Source organism: Lynx rufus, unplaced genomic scaffold, assembly GCF_022079265.1.
Source record: "Lynx rufus isolate CCGP_SWC_20201006 ecotype Redwood Valley unplaced genomic scaffold, mLynRuf1.p SCAF_8, whole genome shotgun sequence".
Taxonomy (NCBI): Eukaryota; Metazoa; Chordata; class Mammalia; order Carnivora; family Felidae; genus Lynx; species Lynx rufus.
The window spans coordinates 119095492-119118870 of NW_025814896.1; the positions used below are offsets into that span (position 1 = coordinate 119095492).

Here is a 23379-nt window from a genome sequence, read left to right on the forward strand (position 1 = left end):
GAGAAGGGCGGGATGATGGTGGGGTCGCCTCCGAAGCCGAGGCTGAGAGTGAGCAGTGAAAGGAGCTGCGGGTTTGGACTCGTTAGCCCTTTATTGAGTCCCTCCCCCGCGGCGGGGCGCCGAGCTGTGTGGCGCGGTGGTCTCTGCGCAGGTCCTCTGCGACCCGAGCGCCAGGCCCCAGGTGCGCGGGCTCCCCAAAGCGGGGGCGGGTCAGTGCCCGCCGGTGCCTGGGAAAGAAAGCTCGGTGGGCAGGCGCTCCGAAGGTACTTGGCGGCTCCGGACCCCAGCTCACCCACTTTCCCCAGTGGGTTTCTCCTCTACCTCCCGACCCAACTCGGTCTTCCCAAGCCCCAGAGTAAAGGCTGGTGGGAAAGTGTACTTCTGCACGCGCGCTAGGGGGCGCGCCCCTCCTGCCGGGGGTTGGGAGGCTCCCAGCGATCCCCGTGCCACAGGAAGGCCATCATCGAAGAGGGGACCGGAGCGTAGGGCCAGCCCCGCCAGGCCCTTCAGGCCACACTCACCTTCCGGCCCATCCGGCCGCTCTTCCTCTGGCCCCGCGCTGCCCTCTTCCCCCTCCAACGCCACCTCCTCATCCTCTTCCTCCCCGGAAGCGCCTGGCCCCAAGGAAAGCGCGGTGAGGTGGGAGTCCCGCTTCTCTGGTCGTGCCCACCCCCCCCCCCCCACCGCGCCCCTCTGGACCCCCGGTCCCCGCGGCCTGCCGCCCCCTCCCATCCTGCGTCCCTCACCCGCCTGGAAGTCGATGGTCCTCAGCATTTCGGCCACGTGTTCCACGCTCACGGTGAACTGATCCATGCTTTCATAGCCCGGCTCTGGCCGTCCTGCCAGCTCCACTTTCGACATTGTCCCGACCCTGCGGCGCGGCAGCCGCTCAGCTGGAAACGCCCCCCGCACCCGCAACCCCCTCCGCGCGGCGGCGGAGCCCCGGCAGCCCCTTCCTTGCCTTTCCCGCTCGGCCTACTCACTTATTGATCAGCTCCTTGGCCTGCTGCAGGGAAGAAAGGAGGGGGAGCGTAAGCACCGTGCCAAGCGCTGGCAAAGTCCCGTTTCTGGTGCCCACAGTCCCGCGGGGTGGGCGGGGATGCGTATCCCAATTCTTTGAGGAGCAGGTGGACTCAGACGGGGGTGACTCGCCCGAGGCAAAGTGGGGCAGACGGGTGCTGGAGGTAAGACGGGAGCCCCGCCCTCCAGGTGGTGCCCTCCAGGTGCCCGGGCCCCCACGGCAGCCACTCTGCGACCTGCCTCCCTCCCCCGGGGCCCACCTGGAGGTAGAGCGCCATCTGTGGCTCCTCCATGGACTGGATGGCCGACTCCACGAGCTTAGAGGAAGCCTCCAGGTGGTCTCCGTACTGGCGGATGAGGCCCCGCACGCGCTGCAGCTTCTGCTCCTGCTCGCGGGCCAGCGCCTGCAGCAACTCAGCCTTGCGCTCTTCCAGCACCGCGCACAGGGCCTCGAACCTCTGGGTTAGTAACTGCTTCTGCCGCCGGCTGTTGTCCTGAAAGAGGGGAGCAAGGGTGAGACCTCCTTCTTGGTCGGGAGAGCACTCCCCGCCAAAGGGAAGCCACCGGGGCCAAGAAAGTACCCCACATAGCGGCAGACCTACAGGTGCAGCCAAGGGCAGGGTCTTCTCAGTAATATCCGTTACAAGATTTTTAAAAATTGAGATATAATTGACTTTTAACATTACATTAGTTTCGGGTGTACAGTGTAGTGATTCGGCATCTGTATATATTGTGAAGGGATCACAAGTCTAGTTACCATCCGTCACTATAGTTACAAAGCACAGAGAAGTGAAGTGACTGGGCCAAAGTCACAGAGCTAGCAAGGGGCACAGCTGGGACTCAAACCTAGCAGCTTGGCTAAGCATATCCCACCACTTGTGATTCACCCCCCAGGAACCCAGAAATCTCCCCTCCCTCCCATCCCAGGCTCACCTCTATGGTCTGGCACACCTCCTCCATCTGTGTGATCACTGCCTGCACGCGGTCGTTGCCGGCCACCAGCATTGCGATTCCATCGCTGAGCTCACTCTGCCACACACACAGGCCAGCACTTAGAACTGGGGGGCCCTGTCTAGAGCCGTACCCCTCCCATCCGGGCAGGGCACCCCCTCCACCCCACCATCAGGGCTATTCCAGAGATCTAGATGGCTTGGAACCATCTAAGAAGTGTGGAAGCACATTCATGGGTTCTGGAAGGAGGCGGAGAGAGGAGCCCCTCCACCACCAAATGAGAAAGGAGCAGACATTTGCCAAACATCCAGGCCTCGGGCTAAGTGCTTTATCTGTAGATTCGTGTCTTCCATCAATTTGGAAATATTCTTTGTAATGATCTGTTAGGATACTATTGCCTCTTCTCCATTCTTTTTATTTTCTCCTTCTGTGACTCTGAGGAGGCATGTGTCAGAGCTTCTCATCCTCATCTCCCGGTGCTGCATCCTGGGCTATTTTTTTAGGCCTCTCTTCCTGTTTGCTAATTCTCTCTTCAGTGAAATTTCAACAATTATATTTTCATTTTTTTAAGTTTATTTATTTATTTTGAAAGAGAGAGAGAGAGAGAGAGAGAGAATCCCAAGCAAGCTCCAAGCTGTTAGCACAGAGCCTGATGTGGGGCTCCATCCCATGCACAGTGAGATCAAGACCTGAGATGAAATCAAGAATTGGACATTTAACTGACTGAGCCACCCAGGCACCCCTATATTTTCATTTTTTAAAGCAATTTCCTTTTAAAAAAAATATTTTTATTTATTTTGAGAGACAGAGAGAGCGAACAGGAAAGGGGCAGAGTGAGAGAAGGAGAGAGAGAATCCCAAGCAGGCTCTGTGCTGTTAGCTTGGAGCTCATCATGGGGCTCAAACCCACGAACCAGGAGATCATGACCTGAGCTGAAACCAAGAGTTGGACACTTAACAACTGAACCACCCATGTGCCCCTAGAGTTTCATTTTTAAAATCTCTATTTGGTTCTTTGTTAAATCAGCATTTTTGATAATCTATTATTGCCTGTTCTATTTATTCCATTTTTTAAATGTTTATTTATTTTTGAGAGAGAGAGAGAGAGCAGGGGAGGAGCTGAGAGAGAGGGAGACACAGAATCCAAAGGAGGCTCCAGGCTCGGATCTGTCAGCACAGAGCCGGACGCGGGGCTCAAACCCACAAACTGGGAGATCATGACCCGAGGCAAAGTTGGATGCTCAAACGATTGAGCCACCCCAGGCACCCTTTTTATTCCATGTTTTTTTTTTTTTTTTAAATTTTTTTTTTCAACGTTTATTTATTTTTGGGACAGAGAGAGACAGAGCATGAACGGGCGAGGGGCAGAGAGAGAGGGAGACACAGAATCGGAAACAGGCTCCAGGCTCTGAGCCATCAGCCCAGAGCCTGACGCGGGGCTCGAACTCACGGACCGCGAGATCGTGACCTGGCTGAAGTCGGACGCTTAACCGACTGCGCCACCCAGGCGCCCCTATTCCATGTTTTTAAAAAAGCATTTTATACACAGTGATACTCTATTCTTTAATAATTCCAATATCTGAGGGGTGCCTGGGTGGCTCAGTTAAGCGTCTGACTCTTGATTTCGGCTCAGGGCATAATCTCACAGTTCATGGGTTTGTGCCCCGCATTGGGCTCTGAGCTGACAGTGTGAAGCTTGCTTGGAATTCTCTCTCTTCCTCTCTCTCTGCCCCTCCCCACTCTCTCTTTCTCAAAATAAATTTAAAAATTTTTTTTAACTTTTTTTTTCCATTTTTTTTAATGTTTATTTTTGAGACACAGAGAGACAGAGCTTGAGCAGGGGAGGGGCAGAAAGAGAGGGAGACACAGAATCCGAAGCAGGCTCCAGGCTCCGAGCTGTCAGCACAGAGCCTGATGCAGGGCTCGAACTTGTCAACCGGGAGATCACGACCTGAGCCGAAGTCAGACGCTTAACCGACTGAGACACCTAGGCGCCCCCTGAGCCACCCAGGCGCCCTTAAATAAAAACTTTTAAAAATTAAAAACAATAATTCCAATATCTGAATTCCTCAGGGGTCTGATCTGTACTTTGTTTCTACCGCCTGCACTCATGCGGTACATTTATTTCTGTATCTTCACTTTTGAATTGATATTTTGTTGTTCTTAATCTAAGGAAAACCCAAATACCTAAATTGAGGGTGTTTTCCTCCAGGCAGAATCTGCATTCGCTTTTGCCAAAAGTCAGGTGGCATGACTGACTACCTTAGTTCCTGGGATTCCAGTTTAACCTGGGTTTCTTCAGTTCAGGTGTCCACCTTACAGAGGTCTGGAGACACAGTCTCATCCCAACGTAGTCTCATCCCTCTGGCTCAGTAATACTGCCAGCATTTACCCCGTGGGAAGTCTGGCCTTTTCTGTGCTTACCACCCCGGGTTCTGTGGTCAGCTTACTGCCCCTTCCTCACCCCACTCCACCCCCACTTGGAGATTTCCTTTACTTTCTGTGTGCCCACTGATATAATTTTTAAATTATGTTTTATGTCGAATCTAGCTGTGTGGTAGTGAGAGGGCCCGGAGAGCATCTAGGCCACCAAACTGAAATTGCTCACATCTTCCATGATCTAATTGTGTCCTTACAGCAACTCTCAGAAGCAGGCATTTTCATCCCCATTTTACAAGCAAGGAAAGTCAGGGCCAGAGAGGCCAAGTGACTTACCTAAGGTCACACTGAGTCATGCATAGAGCTGGGACTGTAGCCCTGATCTGCCTGCCTTTACATGTGTGTGTGTGTATAATTTTTTTTTTTTTTGAGAGAGAGAGAGAGAGAGGAGACGGCTTGAGTGCCATGTGAGCAAATAGGGGAGAAGCAGGGGGTGGAGAAAGGGAGAGGGAGAGAGAGGGAGAAAGAGAGAGAGAGAGAATCCCAAGCAGACTGCATGAGGGAGGACTCCATCCCATGACCCTGCGATCATGACCTAAGCCAAAATCAAGAGTCAGTTGCCCAACTGACTGAGCCACCCAGGCGCCCCCTGATCTGCCTGCCTTTAAAACCAAGTGCAGTGACTTTTAAACCCAAGTGGAGTGACAGGATGAAGTCTGAAAGGCTGTCCTATCTCTGGTCCCACATGCCTGCTCCCTCTGCTGCTTGATACCTTCTGGCGTTTGTAAATGGTGGGCAGGGGGGCCACCTCACAGTCCTTGTGGGCACCGAAGACCTTACAGAGAGAGCAGGTGGGCACTTCACAGCTCAGGCAGTAGATATTGATCTTCTCCTCTTCATGCTCCTCGCACATAAGGTGCTGCTCAGCCTTGGAGTGCAGTGGTCTGGAGGGGAGCGGGCAGGGTGGCGGAAGGGTCAGGGGCCAGGCTGGGGGGAGGTGGGCCCCACAAGTGCAGGCCCCCATGAACACCTTCTCTTCAGCCCTCACCAACCACCAATCACAGCTGGAGCTGGGGCTGGGCAGGTGAGCGACTTCCACAGTGCCCTTCATTTGAGGAATACAGAGAGCTAAGGGGTAAAGGAGGCCTAGATCCAAGAACAGCGTCTGTTCCAGGGGGCCAGGGAAGTCCCACAGGGCAGGAAGCCATAGAAGGTTGGCAAGGGCCTTGCTGGTGGACTGCCAGCCCCTCCCCCAGGTGGAGCGGGTGCAGGTGAAGCCCTGCCCAGGATCTGAGATGCCTCAGCTGGGTGACCTGGGGCAAATCCCTCCCCCTCCCAGGGTCCAGTCCTCTAATCGCTAAAGAGGCTGATCCTTTCAGCCCTTCCCTTCTGGCTGATTGGTTCCCCTCTCTGTTCTGTGTCCCAGGCCCTGCCCCTTCGAGAGACAAGAGGTCTTGACAGCTCACCGGGAAGACTCTTGTTTGTAAATGTCGATAATGTTCTCCACTAGCAGGTTTCGCTGCAGGCCATAGACGCCATGTCTGTCCAGGACAACCTCATGCCTGCAAGATGGGCAACGGAAACGGCCTCCGGAAGACACAGTGGTGGAGCCCCGGGATTGCCACAGAGGGTTCGAGGCCTGTAGGGACAAGTAGCATGAGAGAACACGCACGGTGAGGCATGGAGGAACGGGGAGGAGGCAGGGGGAAAGGTTGTGGGGGCTGAAATAAAATGTAGGAGAATGGTGGAAGGGGAGGCATCAGCTCCGTTCCTTGGGGAGGTCCTCCTCCTCTGAAAACGGTGGGTGGCCATGGAGATCTTCTTTCCCACTTTTGACTCATTACTCCTTAACTGTCCCTGCATCCAGAGCCCAACTTTGGTCAAGGCCCAGTCAGGATGGTCTCCCTAATGGGGCCCAACTTGCAGGTGTGGGGAGACATTGGCATTGGCAGGAAGGTTAAGGTTGGAAATGGACTCTGTGTGGTGCAGCCAATGTCCTCCTGGGGCTTTCACAGACCACAGCTAGGGGAGATTCTCTGTAACCCTCAGCAGGGAAGCCCAGACAAGTGCTGAATAATGAGGCGCACAGGCCACATCGTGCCGGGCAATTCCTAGGAAACCATTCGAGAGACTGGGAGCCAGGAGTCCTGTGTTCTTGTGCTGCCCTTCACACTGTTCTACCATGTAAATTCGAGCAAGCATTCGATGTCTGGAAAACTAAGGACTACACTGGATTATTTATTCTACAACAAATATTGAGGGTGCCAGGTAATTTCGAGGCTCTGGGGATAAGATGAACAAAAGCCACCCTGCCCTGAGGACAAGCAAACTGACAACTACATCTGGCAGGCAGGGTTATGACAAGAGTCAAGCTTGGAAGGCAGACGTACGAGAGATGTTCATCACTTATACCTCTTAGAGAACTTGCTCCTTCCCATCCTAAAAGGGAGACCCCACTATGGCCCAGGCCACAGATGACTGGCTCAGAGTTGAGGAGGTGATCACCTGACCCAAGCAGAACCAATCACATTTTCTCTCCAGGAATTTAGAACTGAGACACAGAGGTGGGGGTGGCTAGACCACCTGCGGCTCTGAAACTGAAAAGACCTGTGGAGTTGGGCAGAGAGCTGACATTGTGGAGACACTGCAAAGACACAGTCTTGTGCAAGTGGAAGTGGAAAGCCCAAGGGGTCAGAAAGTATGAACAGGAAGGCTTGTCTTCGGAGACCACAAAGTCAACTTGTGGACAGCAGCAGAGAGAAAAAACTGGTAGAGACTGTTTGTTGTTCCTCAGTATTCACCTTCTCTTCTTCAGTAATAGAGCCTCTGAGTTTTTAGCAAGACACATGGAATAAAGACTCTGTGTCCGGGGCGCCTGAGTAGCTCAGCTGGTTAAGCTTCCGACTTCAGCTCAGGTCACGATCTCATGGTTCCTGAGTTCAAGCCCTGCACAGGGCTCACTGCTGTCAGCATAGAGCCCACTTTGGATCCTCTGTCCTTCTCTCAACCTGTTCCTCCGCTGCTTGTGCTCTCTCTCTCACTCGCTCACTCTCACTCTCAAATAAAATAAACAAATAAATAAAACAAACAAGACTCTGTGTCAAGTCTCCCTTCTGGCTGAGTATGAACAGGTGGCTACATTCTGGCCAACAGGATGTAGACAGAAATGTTTTATGCAACTTCTAGGAAGTATCTTTAATGGAAGGGGCATATGCCCTACTCTTTTCTCCTTCCTGTTGGCTACAATGAAGATGGAGTAGCTCCAGCTGAAGCAGCCATGTGGCTCCATGAGGTAGTCACAGGATGAGAATGGCAACAAGATAAAAGGAGGGAGTCTCTGGACTGCCTACCTATACTTTTGCTTGAGAGAAAGAACACATTTTTTACCTTCTTTAAGCCATTACTACTTTGGGTTTTCTGTCACTTAAACACAACTTAGTCCTAGCTGGCTGGAAGGCCATGGACTCCTAGAGACTAATGAAGAGAATAGTCACCTGTGACTTTGAAAACTTAGATGTATTTCCTGAAGGTGAGTTTGATGAAATTCTCCAAATCCTCACGCTGGACATCAGCCAGAGGGACCCTTATGTGTGCAACAGCACCCAGGATACACAGAGGGCATCCAAGTCCGCAGTCTTCTTTGAACCTTTAGAAGCAACAGATGTAGGCAAGGCAGGAAATGTGGCCTCTGGGAAGTGGGCAAGCCTATACTGGGGAGAGTGACTGGCATGTCACAAATCTCACATTTTGGGGGAATTTCTTGTGAATCCTAAGAAGTTAACACATTAGGCCAGAACCGATTACTTTGAGATTATCCAAGGCTGCGTTTGTGCCTTTGTCTTTCTCAGTAGCTGCAATTGTATATAAATCCTGCTGAGTTTAGGGTGTGGGTTAAAGTGTAAGACCACTGGGCTTTTGCTTACTTAATACAATGACCTTTCATTACTTAGAATCCAAGTGAGCAAGGAGGTGTTGGGAGAACTCCAAGCCTGCAAATTCCTGGAGGGATCTTACTTCTCTTTGATTCGCTAGTGGCTAGCATATAAAAGTGCTCAGGAAATGGTTGAATGTTTGAATGGGCTAAAGTCTTAGCCCAGAGCACAAACTTCTGAGTTAGCCTCTCTCCTCCACCTTCCTCCCTCACAGCCCCCCCTTCCTCTATACTCATTATTTAACATTCAACTCATGTTTTGAGGGCCAATTATGTGTCAAGCACCATGCTATATGGGCTTCCCAGACATTATTGAATTTAACCCTCAAGGACTTCTTGTAAATATGGTGGAGGACATGAACATTAACCCCCTAACTAAGACTACAGGAAGTATAGTGACAATGGCTAACCGGACACATACTTTATGCCAGGTTCTTCTCTAAGCTCTTTTATCTGTATTAACTCATTTAAACCTCTTATCGACCCTTGAAATAGGTACTACTATTAGCCCCATTTCAAAGATAGGAAATTGCAGCCCAAAGGTGTTAAATAAATTGTACGGGGTCATCAGATAATAGATGGCAGAACCAACATTTGAACTCAGGCACTCTAACCCCAGGGTCCATTCTAAATATCAATATGCTAGAAGTGCCTGGGTGGCTTGGTCAGTTAAGCATTCAACCAGCTCAGGTCATGATCTCACAGTTCGTGAGTTTGAGCCCCGTGTCGGGCTGTGTGCTGACAGCTCGGAGCCTGGAGCCTGCTTAGGATTCTGTGTCTCCTCTGCCCTTCCCCTGCTCGTGCTCTGTCTCTCTCTGTCTCCCAAAATTGAATAAACATTAAAAAAAATCAATATAGTACATTGTCAGATGGAGTATAATTTAGGCCACCTGAAGGATGATGCCCAGAGCTAACATTCGCCTCTCTGAATCTCAGGTAAAACAGATTTTAGTTAGAGTCGTAAAAGGCCAAATATCAACCCTTCACAAAGGAAACAACAACCTAAAAGTGAGCTGTGCAACTGTGGATTATTTGAGCTGAGGTAAACAAAATATGACCCATCAACCCAAAACCCCTTGTGCCATGAAGCAATACAGGGGTCCGGCTTGCAACCAGAATAACCTGTTTCTCTGTGAAAAGGAAAGGAAACCGCTCAAATCTCAGGGAGACCTTCGCCCATGGATCTCCACATGCCCTCAGACTAGCTAGTTCACCAGATTCTGTGTGAAAAACATACTGAGGCGATATAACCAAATTGAGCCACTCAGCTGCCTGCTAACCCCGGTCATACCCCTCTAATTCACCACAGAAGCCAAAGGACTGGGCTTGCAACAGAGATGCAAACTGATGGGAACATCCAGCTAGCCAGTTTACAGTTAAGTGGACCGTGGAAGAAAGCCAAGGTGGACGGGGGGTTGACTAACGAATTCATACTCAGCCTCAGATAAAACTGCCCTGATTCAAAGAGGAATGGTAAGCAGAAGGGATCCAACGGGAGATGTAAACGGACATAATAAAAAAGGAAAAAGAAAGCATGACAAGCAGCGGACAGACGAAGAATATGCTTTGTGAGAAGAACTGCTTCTAGACACAGTATTTTAATCTAACATTTTTAAAGAAAACAGGGGCACCTGGGTGGTTCAGTCAGTTGAGCGTCCGACTTCGGCTCAGGTCATGATCTACAGCTCGTGGGTTCGAGCCCCGCGTCGGGCTCTGTGCTGACAGCTCAGAACCCGGAGCCTGCTTCGGATTCTATGTCTCCCTCTCTCTCTGCCCCTAACCCACTTGCATCCTGTCTCTGTCTCTCTCAAAAATAAATAAACGTTAAAAATTTTTTTTTTAAAAAGAAAGAAAACATAGTCTCTTTGATTAAAGAAGAGATATAAGTGATCAAAGCTGGGAGAAGTGAAGGGAAATGGCAGAATTAAGAAATCAAGTAAAATATGTTACGAACATAGAAGCGAAATTCACTCATGACACTACAGCAGGAAGTAGAATGGAGACACTGGCAGAAGTCACATAGATCATAGTGGAAAATAACAGGGTAAAAGCAATCAGGACTATGTGCTACAACGTGGATCAACCTTGAGGACTTTGTGCTAGCTGAAATTAGCCTGCTGCGAAAGTACAAATACTGTATGATCCCTCTATATGAAGTACCTGAAATAGTCAAATTCATAGAGATAAAAAGTAGAATGGTGGTTACCAGGGGCTGAGGGGCAGGGAAGCGGAAGGTTATTATTTAATGGGTACAGAATTTCCATTTGGAATGATGAAAAGTTCTGGATACACAACAGTGTGAATATACTTAATGACACTGAACTGCACACGTAAGAATGGTTAAGATAATTGGGGTGCCTGGGTGGTTCCATCGGTTAAGCATCGGACTTGGTTTTGGCTCAGGTCATGGTATTGTGATTTCTTGAGTTCAAGCACCATGTCGGGCTCTGCACTGGCAGCACAGACCCTACTTGAGATTCTCTCTCCCTCTCTCTCTGCCCCTCCCCAACTCGTGCTGTCTCAAAATCAATAAACTTAAAAAAAAAAAAAAAGAATGGTTAAGATGACAAATTTATATTATGTGCATTTTACCACAATATAAAAACAGTTAAAAAAAAAAAAAAAAGCAATCATGACTTGGGACATCTGGGCCAAGGAAGCAGATTTGGGTGGACCGGGAAGCCCAATACCTCTTCACCACTTCCTCACCAGGTAAAGACATTTTAGCAGCTCATCCCATTGGCTAATCACTGCCATTCTCCTGGGCCCCAGGGGTCTGAGAGGCAAGCAGTATCAGGCAGTCTCCCCTAAATCCTTTGTCTGAAGAGCACCCTTCTGGGGAGAGGACATCGGCAGGCAGGTGGGAGGGAAGGGTTGCACGTCTGCCTTCTTTGCAGTTTGGCTAAGGGCTGGTGCTGACGCAGGTACCGCAGCTGACAGCAGATTTCCCAGTCGTCCACTGGTCCCATGGTCTCCTCCCTCTCCCAAAGCTCAGTTCCTTCTGCCACATCCTACCTCTGGCTGGCTGGCTTTCCTCTTAACCTCCAGGGCATCCCCTCTTTTCTGTGACTGCTTCAGCCATGCCCCCGCCTCCAACTCCACACCCCATATCCTTTGCTAGTCAGTCTGTGGTATATGTATCAAAGGTGCCCTTTGGTACTAGGGCTAAATTTCTAGTAATGAAATAGTTAAGTTTATCTTTTGGATTTCCCAGACTCTTTAACTCTTGGCGCACTCATGCTGCTTAGAGGCCCTCTCTGTGTTCCTCATGAGCTAACTCAGTGTTTCCCTAAATACGGTACACATACTGATGAAGGCATGATGACTTCAGGTGGTATGAGGATGGACATTTAAAATTTTTGTGCGTAGGGGCGCCTGGGTGGCGCAGTCGGTTAAGCGTCCGACTTCAGCCAGGTCACGATCTCGCGGTCTGTGAGTTCGAGCCCCGTGTCGGGCTCTGGGCTGATGGCTCAGAGCCTGGAGCCTGTTTCCGATTCTGTGTCTCCCTCTCTCTCTGCCCCTCCCCCGTTCATGCTCTGTCTCTCTCTGTCCCAAAAATAAATAAACGTTGAAAAAAAATTAATAAAAAAAATAAAATTTTTGTGCGTTGGGGCACCTGGGTGGCTCAGTCGGTTAAGCATCCGACTTTGGCTCAGATCATGATCTTGTGATTTGTAGGTTCCAGCCCTGCGTCGGGCTCTGTGCTGAAAGCTTGGAGCCCGGAGCCTGCTTTGGATTCTGTGTCTCCCTCTCTCTCTACCCCTCGCCTGCTCACACTCTGTCTCTCTCTCTGAAAAATAAACATTAAATTTTTTTTTCAATTTTTGTGTGTTGATTTTAATGCGTATTAGAAAAAATAACCAGCCTATATAACTAGGGATTTTTCAAGGATTATGTCATTTAGAATGAAGATAAAGTAAATATTTAAGCTTTAAAAGTGAGCCCCTTTAAAGGAAATAATCAACCATTGCACAGGTGGTACCCAGCTATGGCAAAAATCAGGAAGGCTAAATGAGAGCAAGTCTGAGGAGTCACTCTCTTTTCCTGACATCCTCCTCAATTGAAACTTATTTGTCTTGTGTCCCAAACCTTTTGCAAATGCTGGGTGGCTACTTTGAGAAAGTCACCTGTACTGGATATGTGGATAAAATGGTTACCCCTTGGGGCACCTGGCTGGCTCAGTCGGTTAAACGTCTGACTCTGATTTCAGCTCAGGTCACGATCTCATGGTCATGAGATCAAGCCTCACATGGGCTTTGTGCTGAATGTGGGGCCTGCTTGGGATTCTCTCTCTGCCCTTCCCCTGTTCATGTTCTCTCTCAAAATAAACAAATAAACATTTAAAAAAAAGTTTACCCCTTCTTGGTAACATCTCTGCATTTTAACAGAAGGCATTTAATGCAGCACTATATAGGGAAAGTAGCAATGATCTGAAGATCTGGTTTGGGATTTGCCATTTATGACCTTAGGAAAATAATTTCTCTCAGGGTCTCAATTTCCTCAGATCTAAAAAGAGGGATCTGTACTTAGCACTTGCTCCCTTCAAGGGCTGATGTTCTGTGAGCAATGGGCATTGACTGATATAATATGGTAAGAGTTTCAGACACCCTAATCGGACAAGGAAGGGAGCTGGTGGTTTTTATAACAACCTTCCCCACTCACACCATGCAGGCCACCATCCCCCTCTTTAACTTTGACTCCTGTGATTCAGTATCTCACTTGTTTGTGCCTCCCCCAGCTGGCCCTGGAGTGCCCTCTTCCTGCCTGATATAAACAGTTCCTGAAATCCCATCTCTGAAATAGTCCTAGTGTGTTTGTTTGTTTTTACATTTTAAAAAAGAGTTTATTTTTTTAAGTTTATTTACTTCGAGAGAGACAGAGCACACAAGTGGGGAAGGGGCAGAGAGAGAGAATCCCAAGGAGTCTCTGCACTGCCAACACAGAGCCCAATGCGGGGCTCGAACCCACGAACCGTGAGATCGTGAACTGAACCGGTCAAGAGCCAGATGCTTAACTGACTGAGCCACCCAGATGCCCCTAAAAAGATTTTATTCTTAAGTAATCTCCACATTCCACATGAGGCTCAAACTCACAACCTTGAGATCAAGAGTCAAGTGCTCTGTGAGTTCAAGCCCCACATTTGGGGTGGAGCTTACCTAAAAAAAAAAAACAAAACAAGTCACACTACCAAATGAGCTGCTAGGAGCCCCTAGTTCTAGGGTGTTTAGATGGATTTACACGTTCTATCATTTGCATTATCTATGAAGTTTGAATTTTATATAATGGACCTGTATTGTTTTTGTAATCATAATAAATAAAATTTCTTTTTCGTATAGGAAACATTCTGGTTGCTTGACAGCAGAGGAGGAATTAAATGAGTTATAATGGAATTATTATGTAATTATCTTAGAGTTCTTTGTAACATGGAGAGATACTCATGTTACAATTTCATTATTATTTTTAATGTTTGTTTATTTTTGAGAGAGAAAAAAAGAGTGTGAGCAGGGTAGGGCAGAGAGACCGGGAGACAGAGGATCTGAAGCGGGCTCCGTGCTGACAGCAGAGAGCCCGATGTGGGGCTTGAACCCACAAACTGTGAGATCATGACCTGAGCAGAAACCATGAGTTGGAAGCTTAACCAATTGAGCCACCAAGGGACCCTTCATGTTATGATTTTAGATGAAAAAAAAGCAAGACATAAATCAATATAGACAGTAGGGTCCTAATTTAGGAATGGGTGATGGGATTCACAGGTAATTTAAGTTTTCTTTGTAGTCATTTACATTTCCCAAATTTCTATGGACTCTGAATTACCTTTAAAACGCATAAATATAAAAGTTAAATATTTTTGCAGTAACTGTCATTGGCTGATAGAATTTTGGATTTTTCGGTTCTTCTTTTTTTTAATAAATTCCAAATTTTGTACAAAGATTTTGGAGTTTGGAAAAACACTTTACCTTTTAAAATTGCAATGCTCAGTACTGACATAAATGGAGAGGGGGCGCTGGAGTGCCATAAACGCCAGGAAGATAAACCAGCAGGAGTGCGGCAAAAAAACTTTGTTAGTTCAGAGGAAGGGATGTTTAAGAAGATACCATTTTTAAAAAATGGCAGAGAGGGAGGGACACACAGAATCCTGAGCAGGGTCCAGGCTCTGAGCTGTCAGCACAGAGGCTGATGTGGGACTCGAACACACGGACTGGGAGATCATGACCTGAAGTTGGATGTTTAACCCACTGAGCCACTCAGGTGCTCCCAAGAAGATACCATTTGAAGACAGGGTAGACAGGTAGCAGGTGGTTAGGTAGGAAAGAGTTTCAGGAGACCAGAGAGACTATAGGATTTTAGGTTACAAATAGGGGAGTCATGGTGGGGGGTGGGGGGGGGCGGCTAGAAAGGTGGGTTTTACCATGAAGGGCTTTTAATTTTTTTTTTTTTTAATTGTGGTAAAATCACAGAGGGCTTTGAATTTAAGGGTAAGGATCTGAACTTAATTTTATAGCCAAGGTTTCTGAACTAGGAGAGAAAATAAGAGTAAATATTAATCTCAGGGCGCTTGGGTGGCTCAGTCTGGTTAAGCGTCCAACTTTGGCTCACTCAGGTCATGATTTCGCAGTTTGTGAGTTCGAGCCCTGCATCAGGCTCTGTGCTCACAGCTCCGAGCCTGAAGCCCTCTTCAAGTTCTGTGTCTCCCTCTCTCTCTCTGCCCCTCCCCTGCTCTCTCTCTCTCTCTCAAAAATAAACATGAAAAAAAAAAGAGTGAATATTAATCTCACAGGTAATTTGGATACATGGGTGGGGAGAGAGAGGTTAAAGGCACAGATCAACTGGGAAGCAAGTGCAGTAGTCAGTGCAAGTCACCTGCCTGCCCTCAGGTGGTGGCAGAAATCTTGGGAAGACTGGGGATGCCGGAGGTGGAATCAGTAGGACTGGCCAATCACTTAAATGTGGGTGGGCTGTGGGGAGAGGAGAAAGTCAAAGACTATTCTAGCATTTCAAGCCTGGATGCTTGGGAAGATGCTGGTGCCTGTAATGCAGAAGTATTTAATCTGGGGACCGTAGCCCCAAAAGATCCATGACCAGAATTCTGTGAACTCAGGTGAGAAAAAAAAATCTTATTTTTATTTTCATTAAATAGCATAAATTGGACATTTCCCTCAATTACACATGTAGGCAACAAACCACAATTTTAGAGCACTTTGCCACCAACAGAAATCACAGGTATTTTCACATCACAGTATTGTTGTTGATCGAACATCCAAAAATAATTTATGCTTATCACTACTTCTGAACTATAGTAGTTACTAGGCCCACTGCTTGATCTCATTATTTAATGTGTTAATCAAGGAGCACATACATTACTCTATCCAACGTGTTCTTTATTATTGACTGATTGATTGATTTGAGAGAGACAGAGATCTGTCAGACATGTTCTAATTACTTTGGTAATTATATTCCAGTGTTTCTCAGGTTTTTTTCATGACTGCTCCTTCCAGGAAGCTTTTAAGACATTTTTGCCCCTAATAGCCATCCCTTCCCCATTAAATTTAAGTACCCAAAATCGACAAAAGTGAAAACTCATAGAAGCAGGAAGTAGAAAGGTGGTTGCCAGGGGTGGGGGGTGTGGGAAATGAGGAGATGCTGGTCAAGGGCACAAACTTTCAATTCTAAGATGAGTTCATTCTGGGGAGCTGATGTCCAGTATGGTGACTATAGTTAATAGTTATATATTTTATACTTGGCAATTGCTAAGAGAGTAGCACACAATGGTAATCGTGAAGTGATGGATGTGTTAACTAGTTCGTGGTAATCATTTCACAGTATCAAATCATCATGTTGCACACCTTAAATATGTCTAATTTTTGTCAATTATATCTCAGTGAAGCTGGGGGAAAAAGTTTTACGTGAAAGCAAAAACTAAATAAAAATTTTTAAATACAATCACAATAAAAAATTTTAATCCATGGATATTCTTGGGGCAATATCACCCCCGTTGAGAATGTATGAGAATGCATGCTGTGTTCTAATGCAATCCATTTTCTTTATAATCATATATAGTACATATAATTTTTTGTAGTACATATGCATTTAAAAACATTTTTGGGGGGCACCTAGGTGGCTCAGTTGATTAAGCGTCTGACTCTTGATTTCGGCTCAGGTCATGATCTCACAGTTCTGTTCGTGAGATGGAGCCTCCTTTAGATTCTCTCTTTCCCTCTCTCTCTGCTCCTTCCCTGCTCTCATGCTCTTGCAAGAGAAACAAATAAACGTTAAAAATATAAATAAATAAAAGCATTTTTCTCACATAAACCACACACATTGCCCTTAGAGTCCACAGGCTTCACAAACTGACAAAGGGGTCCATGGTCCAAAAAGAGATTACTTCCTGCCCTGATTGTGAGTCCTACATGGTCTCATGACAGACAGGAATTTTATACACTAAGGTGTAGATGGCAACTTTCTTAATACATTTCCATAGCTGACAGTCTCTACATTGGATTAAAGATTTCTCAGCTGACTAATATCCAGGTAGCAAAATCCTATCTTCTGCTTCTGTTTATCTTTGTATTTCAAACTAAGAAATAACACTGTATGTTAACTAAGTGGAATTAAAAAAAAAAACACTAAAAAAAGATGCAAGTTTTTGTAGACAATTGTTGTAGAAGCATATGGGAATAGGCCTGTTCTTAACTCAATGAAACTACACTGTATATAATGCATCTTTGAATTAGTATCTTAAGATACAAGCTTTTGTAAACAATTGTGTAGAAGCATATGGCAATAGACCTGTACTTTAAAAAGACTAAAAATAATAACTGAAAATAACTGACAGGCTTTATTACACACTTAAATTTTGTTCTTTCCTTAAATCTTACCTTTACACAAGAAAGCCAGCCCCATAAAGCAAAATTTCATGTGCCAATGAGGTGATGTGTAGAGAAAATTCCATCACTCTAGGAAACAGAAGACCTACATTTATGTCCCTACTCTGTCCCTTTGTAAGACTATAACCTGTTTCTTGGGTTGTCCCTGTAAAATGGAAGTAACATGCATTCTATCTAACTCAAATGGAATCATGAATGTGAAGGTACTTTATAAATTATAGAGCGTTTCACAAAGAGTGGTTAACAATCCTAAAAGTATATGACCACATAGAACCACAGGTCATGAAACAACTGTTCCTTCTTCACTGTGGAGGATACAATGGAATGCAATAAATAAATGGAATTTAATTCTAGGCTATGTTCCAAGCTTTTGTATGGCATACGTTCCATGAGCTATCTCTTTTAGGCTGTATGGTGCTTCCTTTCTTTGTAATATTCCATAGCATCTAATAGAAATGTTCTGTCTAGAAAGATGCTCTGTGAGTTCAAGAGGGTTGCTGGAGGCTATTTCCCCCAAAATGGTGACCTCGTCAATGAGGAATAGCGGACCATGCACGTCCCTTGAGCCACACCTTCACAATATACTGGAGAAACCATGGCAAAATGGTAGACAGAAGATCAGACATTTGGAGAAATGTTGAAGAGCCTTAGAAGAATCCAGATATTGGCCACCAGTGGGTGGGAGAGGGATTCTGAGTGGAGGGTTAGCTTTGCCTGACAGAACTTAAGCAAAGAGCCTGGCACAAGGGGTCTGTGGCAGGAGACTGGCTGGAAGGAAGATCAAAAATCAGAAGAGAGACAAGTCAGGACACTGGTAACAGAATAGAAAACACTTAAAAAATGGAAATCCATAGTAAAATTTCCTGAATTTGCGAAATCAGATTGTTAGAATTATAAGGATATGGAAGGTCAGTTTAGGGGTACCTGGGTGGCTCAGTCAGTTAAGCATCTGACTTCAGCTAAGGTCATGATCTCATGGTTTGTGAGTTCAAGCCCCACGTCAGGCTCTCTGCTGTCAGCGCAGAGCCCGCCTCAGATCCTCTGTGTCCCCCCCACCCCGCTTCTCTCTCTATAATAAAATAAAAATTAAAAAAAAAAAAGATCAGTTTAAAGCATCCTATTAACCCACGTATGTGTAAACAGGCTTGAAGAGGTAAAATAGCCTGATTGACACCACACGGCAAATCAAGGAAGAGGCTGGTGGGACTAGAACTCGGGAGCTGAGTCTCGGTCTAGGTTTTTGCTCTCCACTAACCCAGTTTCTCCCGTCAAGTAAGCAAGACCCCTAACACTGCCATAAGGTAAATGCCGTTCACAAACTTGCAGTGGACCAATTTCTCACAAAGGAGACCCACCCATGGTCGGGCTGGGGAGGTCCCTCGGGAGCAGGGGAAGTGGTGGAGGAGGCAGGCCTGACAGCGGGTCCTCACAACGAACTGGTAACGAACTGGCTTTCAAGGTGGAGTGAACCAGAGGGCATGTCTTTCCTGGACTGCCCTTTATTACAGAAGGCGGCGGCGGCCCCTTTCTTCATATTCCCGTATCTGTAAATCTCTCCCTAAATGGACACCCTCCAGAAACTCTGTTCCTCAACAACCCTCTGGTTGTCTGTTAAATTACAACAGGTTGCAGCTCATAAATGAGTGCCCACAGTGAAGTGGGGGCAGGTACAAAAATAAACTGAAGGCCTGCTTAAAGGAGTTTAGAAGTGACTAGAGTTTACAAATACAGAAACGCATGGGAAGATGTTTGTGTCAAATTCCCACACCAACAGCTTTCCTCTAGTCAAAGTGCTTGGTAGTTGAGTGGGTGCAAGTGTGGAGAAAGAGGGAGGGAGAAATTAGAGGGGGTTAATGTGGTATTTTGGTGTCTTTTCTCTTTAAAGTCAGGGTGAAGGAGAGATGTATTACAGCTCTAAAGGAAACTAGTTAAATTGTGATGGCAACTATGTAAAGATACGTATGTCAACAGGGGCTTGAAAGTAATATGCAAAGGAGAAAGTAACTGTGCTGGGAAAGTACGATAATGGAAGACTTTCTCCCAAACCTTTAATACTATTCAACATTTTCAATGACATGTTTTAGTTATTCAAATTTGCTTCCTGACTCTCTAGTTAACCTGATGTTATAAAGTCACAATTCCCTAAGTTTTTTTTTTTTTTTAAACATTTTTAAGTAATCTCTATGCCCAAAGTGCTGCTCAAATTTATGACCCCGGGATCGGGAATCGCCTGCTCCACAGACTGAGCCAGCCAGGTGCGCCACAGTTCCCTGAAATTCTTGTTTGTTGTTCATCACAGCAGTTGTTAAGACAGCAAAACACTGGACACCATCTAAATGTTTTAGAGGACCAATGAAACAGACTGTGGTCCAGTCAGAACAATGGAGCAGAGCACTATTCAGCCATTTAAAAATGAAAACGTGTATCTGAATGTGTAGAGATGGAACAACCACCAAGAGAAAGCAAACAAAGGCAGATGTAGGACAGTGAGTCTAAACACACACACCCCCCACACTCAGATGTAGCTATCCATGGAAAATTTCTGGAAGGATACCCAAGAAAGTTGGAAATGGCTACCTCCATTTGGAGAAGGGAACTGAGGGCCTGGGGTTGCCACTTTTCATGATACAAACTCCTATTTGAAAGAAAAGTGTGTGTGTGTGTGTGTGAGAGAGAGAGAGAGAGAGAGAGCGAGAGAGAGTGAGAGAGAGAGATACCGGTATAACTTTTATAAGTTCTATTAACTTTCTAGGCAATGTTCTCAGGGTATTCTTCTTAAGTGGTTTTAAGATAGAATTACCAAAAGTCCTAAGCTTGTTCCCATACTTAGAAAACAGACAATCTGATTATGCCTACAGTTGTCAAAATGTGGAGGCAATGTGAGAAAAAACTAAATATGCTCATCTTTCAGAGGGAGATCTACTGAGATGTATATACAGAAGTGCAGCCAAAGAACTGGGTCAGCCTCCCACCAGGCTGCCCCAAATAAAGCAGAGCAAGGAAATGAGCTGTTCACTCTTCTCCTTGGTGGTGGAGGTGGGGGGGTGCCCAGGGGTGCTCTGCACTTTAAAAAGAGACACATCAGTCCAGATCCACAGAACCATCCCAAACCTCTGGGAATCCTGTTGTTTCCTAAATATTCTCCATTGGGTTTGACTCAGTCCCTTTCTCTCTGGGCCCAATCAGTATTCCAGAGCTTCTCCTTTTTTTTTTTTAATTTTTTTAATGTTTATTTATTTCTGAGAGGCAGAGCATGAGTGGGGGGAGGGGCAGAGAGAGAGGGAGACACAGAATCAGAAGCAGGCTGCAGGCTCTGAGCTGTCAGCACAGGGCCCAACATGGGGCTCGAACTCACAAACCATGAGATCATGACCTGAGCTGAAGTCGGTCGCTCAACCGACCGAGCCACCCAGGTGTCCCAGTATTCCAGAGCTTCAAGGAACCAAAACAGTGTGCCTGAGTACAGAGCACTGACTTGAACAAGAGAGGTCACTTAAACATCATCTAGCCTCCCTATAGATAGGGAACTGTCTCTGGGTCCCTCTGCCTGATACTATATGCCTCCCACTTTAATATTCTGACCACTTTTTTTCATAGGACAGATTACCTTCACTTTCGAAATTCCTCTTTGCTTTCATGTATCTCAAGATTTAATGGCAGGATGTTTCACTACAAATTAATGAGAAGGGATGGCAAAATCTTGTTGCCATTCCCTCCTAGGCATCTCAGCCTGGAGGAAAGGTACTCAGACCAAGGGGAAAACTAAGATGGTGGGCAAGGCGAAGCCTCTAGTACATGACTTGATGTCCAAGATGAGCAGACAGAGAGCAGTCAGCCTTTCCCAGAGACAGACAATCACTGGCTTTGAGATACTCTGGGGCCAAATAATGTAATGGCAGGTTTAGACACACAGAATAGGAGATGAGAATGGGCCTCAATGGGAAGATGGCATACAGCAAAGGGTGGGTCACAGAGCATAGCTGTGGAATGGCTGACTTAGCCAGCCCATTGGTTTTTCCCAAACACACTACCCTGAAAGAACCAAAAAAAGTCTTGATTAGGTTAAAAAGCATTTGCGTTCAACATTATTTCCTTCTGAATTCTGATATGGTTGAAGGATACGTGTTCAAATGTTCCTTCTCACTGCCATGCCTACTAAGCTAGCCAGCTCTGGTCTATTCAGAGATTTTATTTCACTTGCAAGGTGTGTGTGTGCATGTGCACGCGCACGTGCACGGAAGAGCACACAACTTTCCCCTTTATGATCTCTTTACGATCTGTGATCTTTGTTCCAGTGGCACAAGGCAAGAAAGAAAACCCGTTTATAAACCATTTTGGTAAATGCTGCTTTTCTTTTTGAAACCAGTAGCTAAAATGACATTTGTGAATTCGATTAGCTATGTATGCTTTGCCCCATGACCTCACATAAACCAAAGGTGGTTGCATTTCTCTGCATTCTTTCTGCTTAAGTGACCACAATCCTTTCTAACCAGCAGGCCCTTTTATTAACCAATCTGGAGTGGGGCACTGGTGTGAACTTTTAGTTGGGGAGAATTCCCAATCTCCTGCCCACTAACTCTGCCCCAAAAGAGGATGTGCTGAGCTTTGTCTCAAGTACAAATAGTTTCAACCTGAGCTTTTCTCACAGGGCTTATTTTTTAATGTTTCATTATCTCAGTGATATTTTCTCCAAATCTTCCCTACCATTCTCAAAATCTGAAACTCCAAACTGGAGTGCAGAGTCTAGCACAGACTATTACACAGCCTGGTGTAGGATCACCTCCCTCCCAGTTTGTAGTTTCTATGGGGGTCTTCTCTCCTCTGCAGATGCCGGCATTCCAGCCGCGGTCTGTGCACACATAGGCTGTCAGCCAGCCTGCAGAGCCACTGCTGACTCATGCTTACATTGTGATCTACTAGGACCCCGAATCTTCTGCTCTTCGACCAGGACAGCCAGCACCCACCTCACGGGAGCACTCTGCCCATCCCCTTCTGGGGTCTCAGCTCTGACCTGATGACAAGTCTCCCGCAAATCCGCACTGCGTCACCTGGCCCTGCCCTCCCCCCTCCCCATCCCTGGCCCACCTGGAAGACGTCGTTGGCACACTTGCGGCACAGGTTGTGCTGGCAGGGCAGGATCACCACTGGTTTGGAGAACATCTCCAGGCAGATGGGGCAGATGAGCTGCTTCTCCAGGTTGTCCATGCTGTGTGCATCCCCTAGCAGCGGCTTGAAACCCACTGTGAAGTTCATCCCCTCAGCGATCGTGCCTGCCCTGGCCTCGGCCCTGGTCCTGGCCTTCCCTCACTGCCTCTGGACCCTTCCTCGCTTAGACCGTCCGTGGATTCTTGTTCCCTTCTACTGCTCACTCTTGAAATAGCTCTGCTATCTCTCCTGTCCCCTCCTCCAACAATTCACCTCGTCCTCAGATAGCTGTTTTCAGACACTTCTCTATTCTTTGCTCTGTAACCCAGCCAGACACATGTAGCTTTATCTATCCCTCCCTCCCTGAATGACTCTGTCCCTGGAAATTTCTTTTGTTCCCCAAATGACTCTTGTTCCCTCTATGGGCAGCACTGTTTGTCCCTTACTTCCCAGAGAGGAGATTAATTTTAACATGGGGGTAGGGAACAAGGGGCATCTGCATGACATTCCAACTCCCAATTTAGCTCATGTAAGGCGAGCCACAGCTGTCACCAAGTGAGTGACCCTGACTCACTCGGGAATGGGTGACTCCCTTAAGCAAGAGCAGGGGTGAGCTTCACTGTTTATGGTGAAAGGTGGGTCTGCAAAGGTGCCAGGCACTCACACTCAGAAGGCTCCTATGAGCCCCTGACCCCCATGCTCTGCCTTGGGCTCTTCTTCCATGGCAGTGATACACAATATAAACTGGCCTGGATGAGAGGAGCCATACATGACTCAGGGTGGCAGGAAAGATCTCACCAGACCTACAGTCAGTGAAAGTTTCTGCCTCCAAGGCATAGCCAGTGACCTTTGCCTTCTTCTGCTGATCCCTATAAATCAGAACAGGGGCATCGGTGACTAGAGAGAAAGGCTCTGGTCCAACACTTCTGGTCCATTGTTGTTCTTGCCCAGAACCTTCTTATACCACCCTAGGAAAAAAAAAAGCTAAGGAGGCTAGAGCTGGCAGTCGCACCAGGGCCTGGAACGACCTCATGAGCGTGCCTCTGAAAAAGTGTGGGAATTTGGTCCA

At 46.9% G+C, this 23379-nt stretch overlaps 1 protein-coding gene across 1 annotated transcript; it reads right to left on the minus strand.

The window, feature by feature from the left end:
- Positions 1–288: 288 nt before the first annotated feature.
- Positions 289–22418, minus strand: TRIM54 (tripartite motif containing 54). The gene is made up of 8 exons (XM_047069223.1): positions 22251–22418; positions 5816–5988; positions 5122–5293; positions 1954–2049; positions 1281–1514; positions 984–1006; positions 747–871; positions 289–614 (listed from the first exon to the last, which is right to left on the minus strand). The coding sequence occupies exons 1-8, from the start codon at positions 22416–22418 to the stop codon at positions 289–291; spliced, it is 1317 nt and encodes a 438-aa protein (XP_046925179.1).
- Positions 22419–23379: the final 961 nt, after the last annotated feature.

Coding starts and splice junctions, on each gene's coding strand:
- TRIM54 (XM_047069223.1), bottom strand. CDS start 22,418: ATGAACTTCACAGTGGGTTTCAAGCCGCTGCTAGGGGATGCACACAGC. Junction 5,989..22,250: donor GTGCCAACGACGTCTTCCAG/GTGGGCCAGGGA, acceptor TTGTCCCTACAG/GCCTCGAACCCTCTGTGGCA. Junction 1,515..1,953: donor AGGTGTGCCAGACCATAGAG/GTGAGCCTGGGA, acceptor CCCCTCTTTCAG/GACAACAGCCGGCGGCAGAA.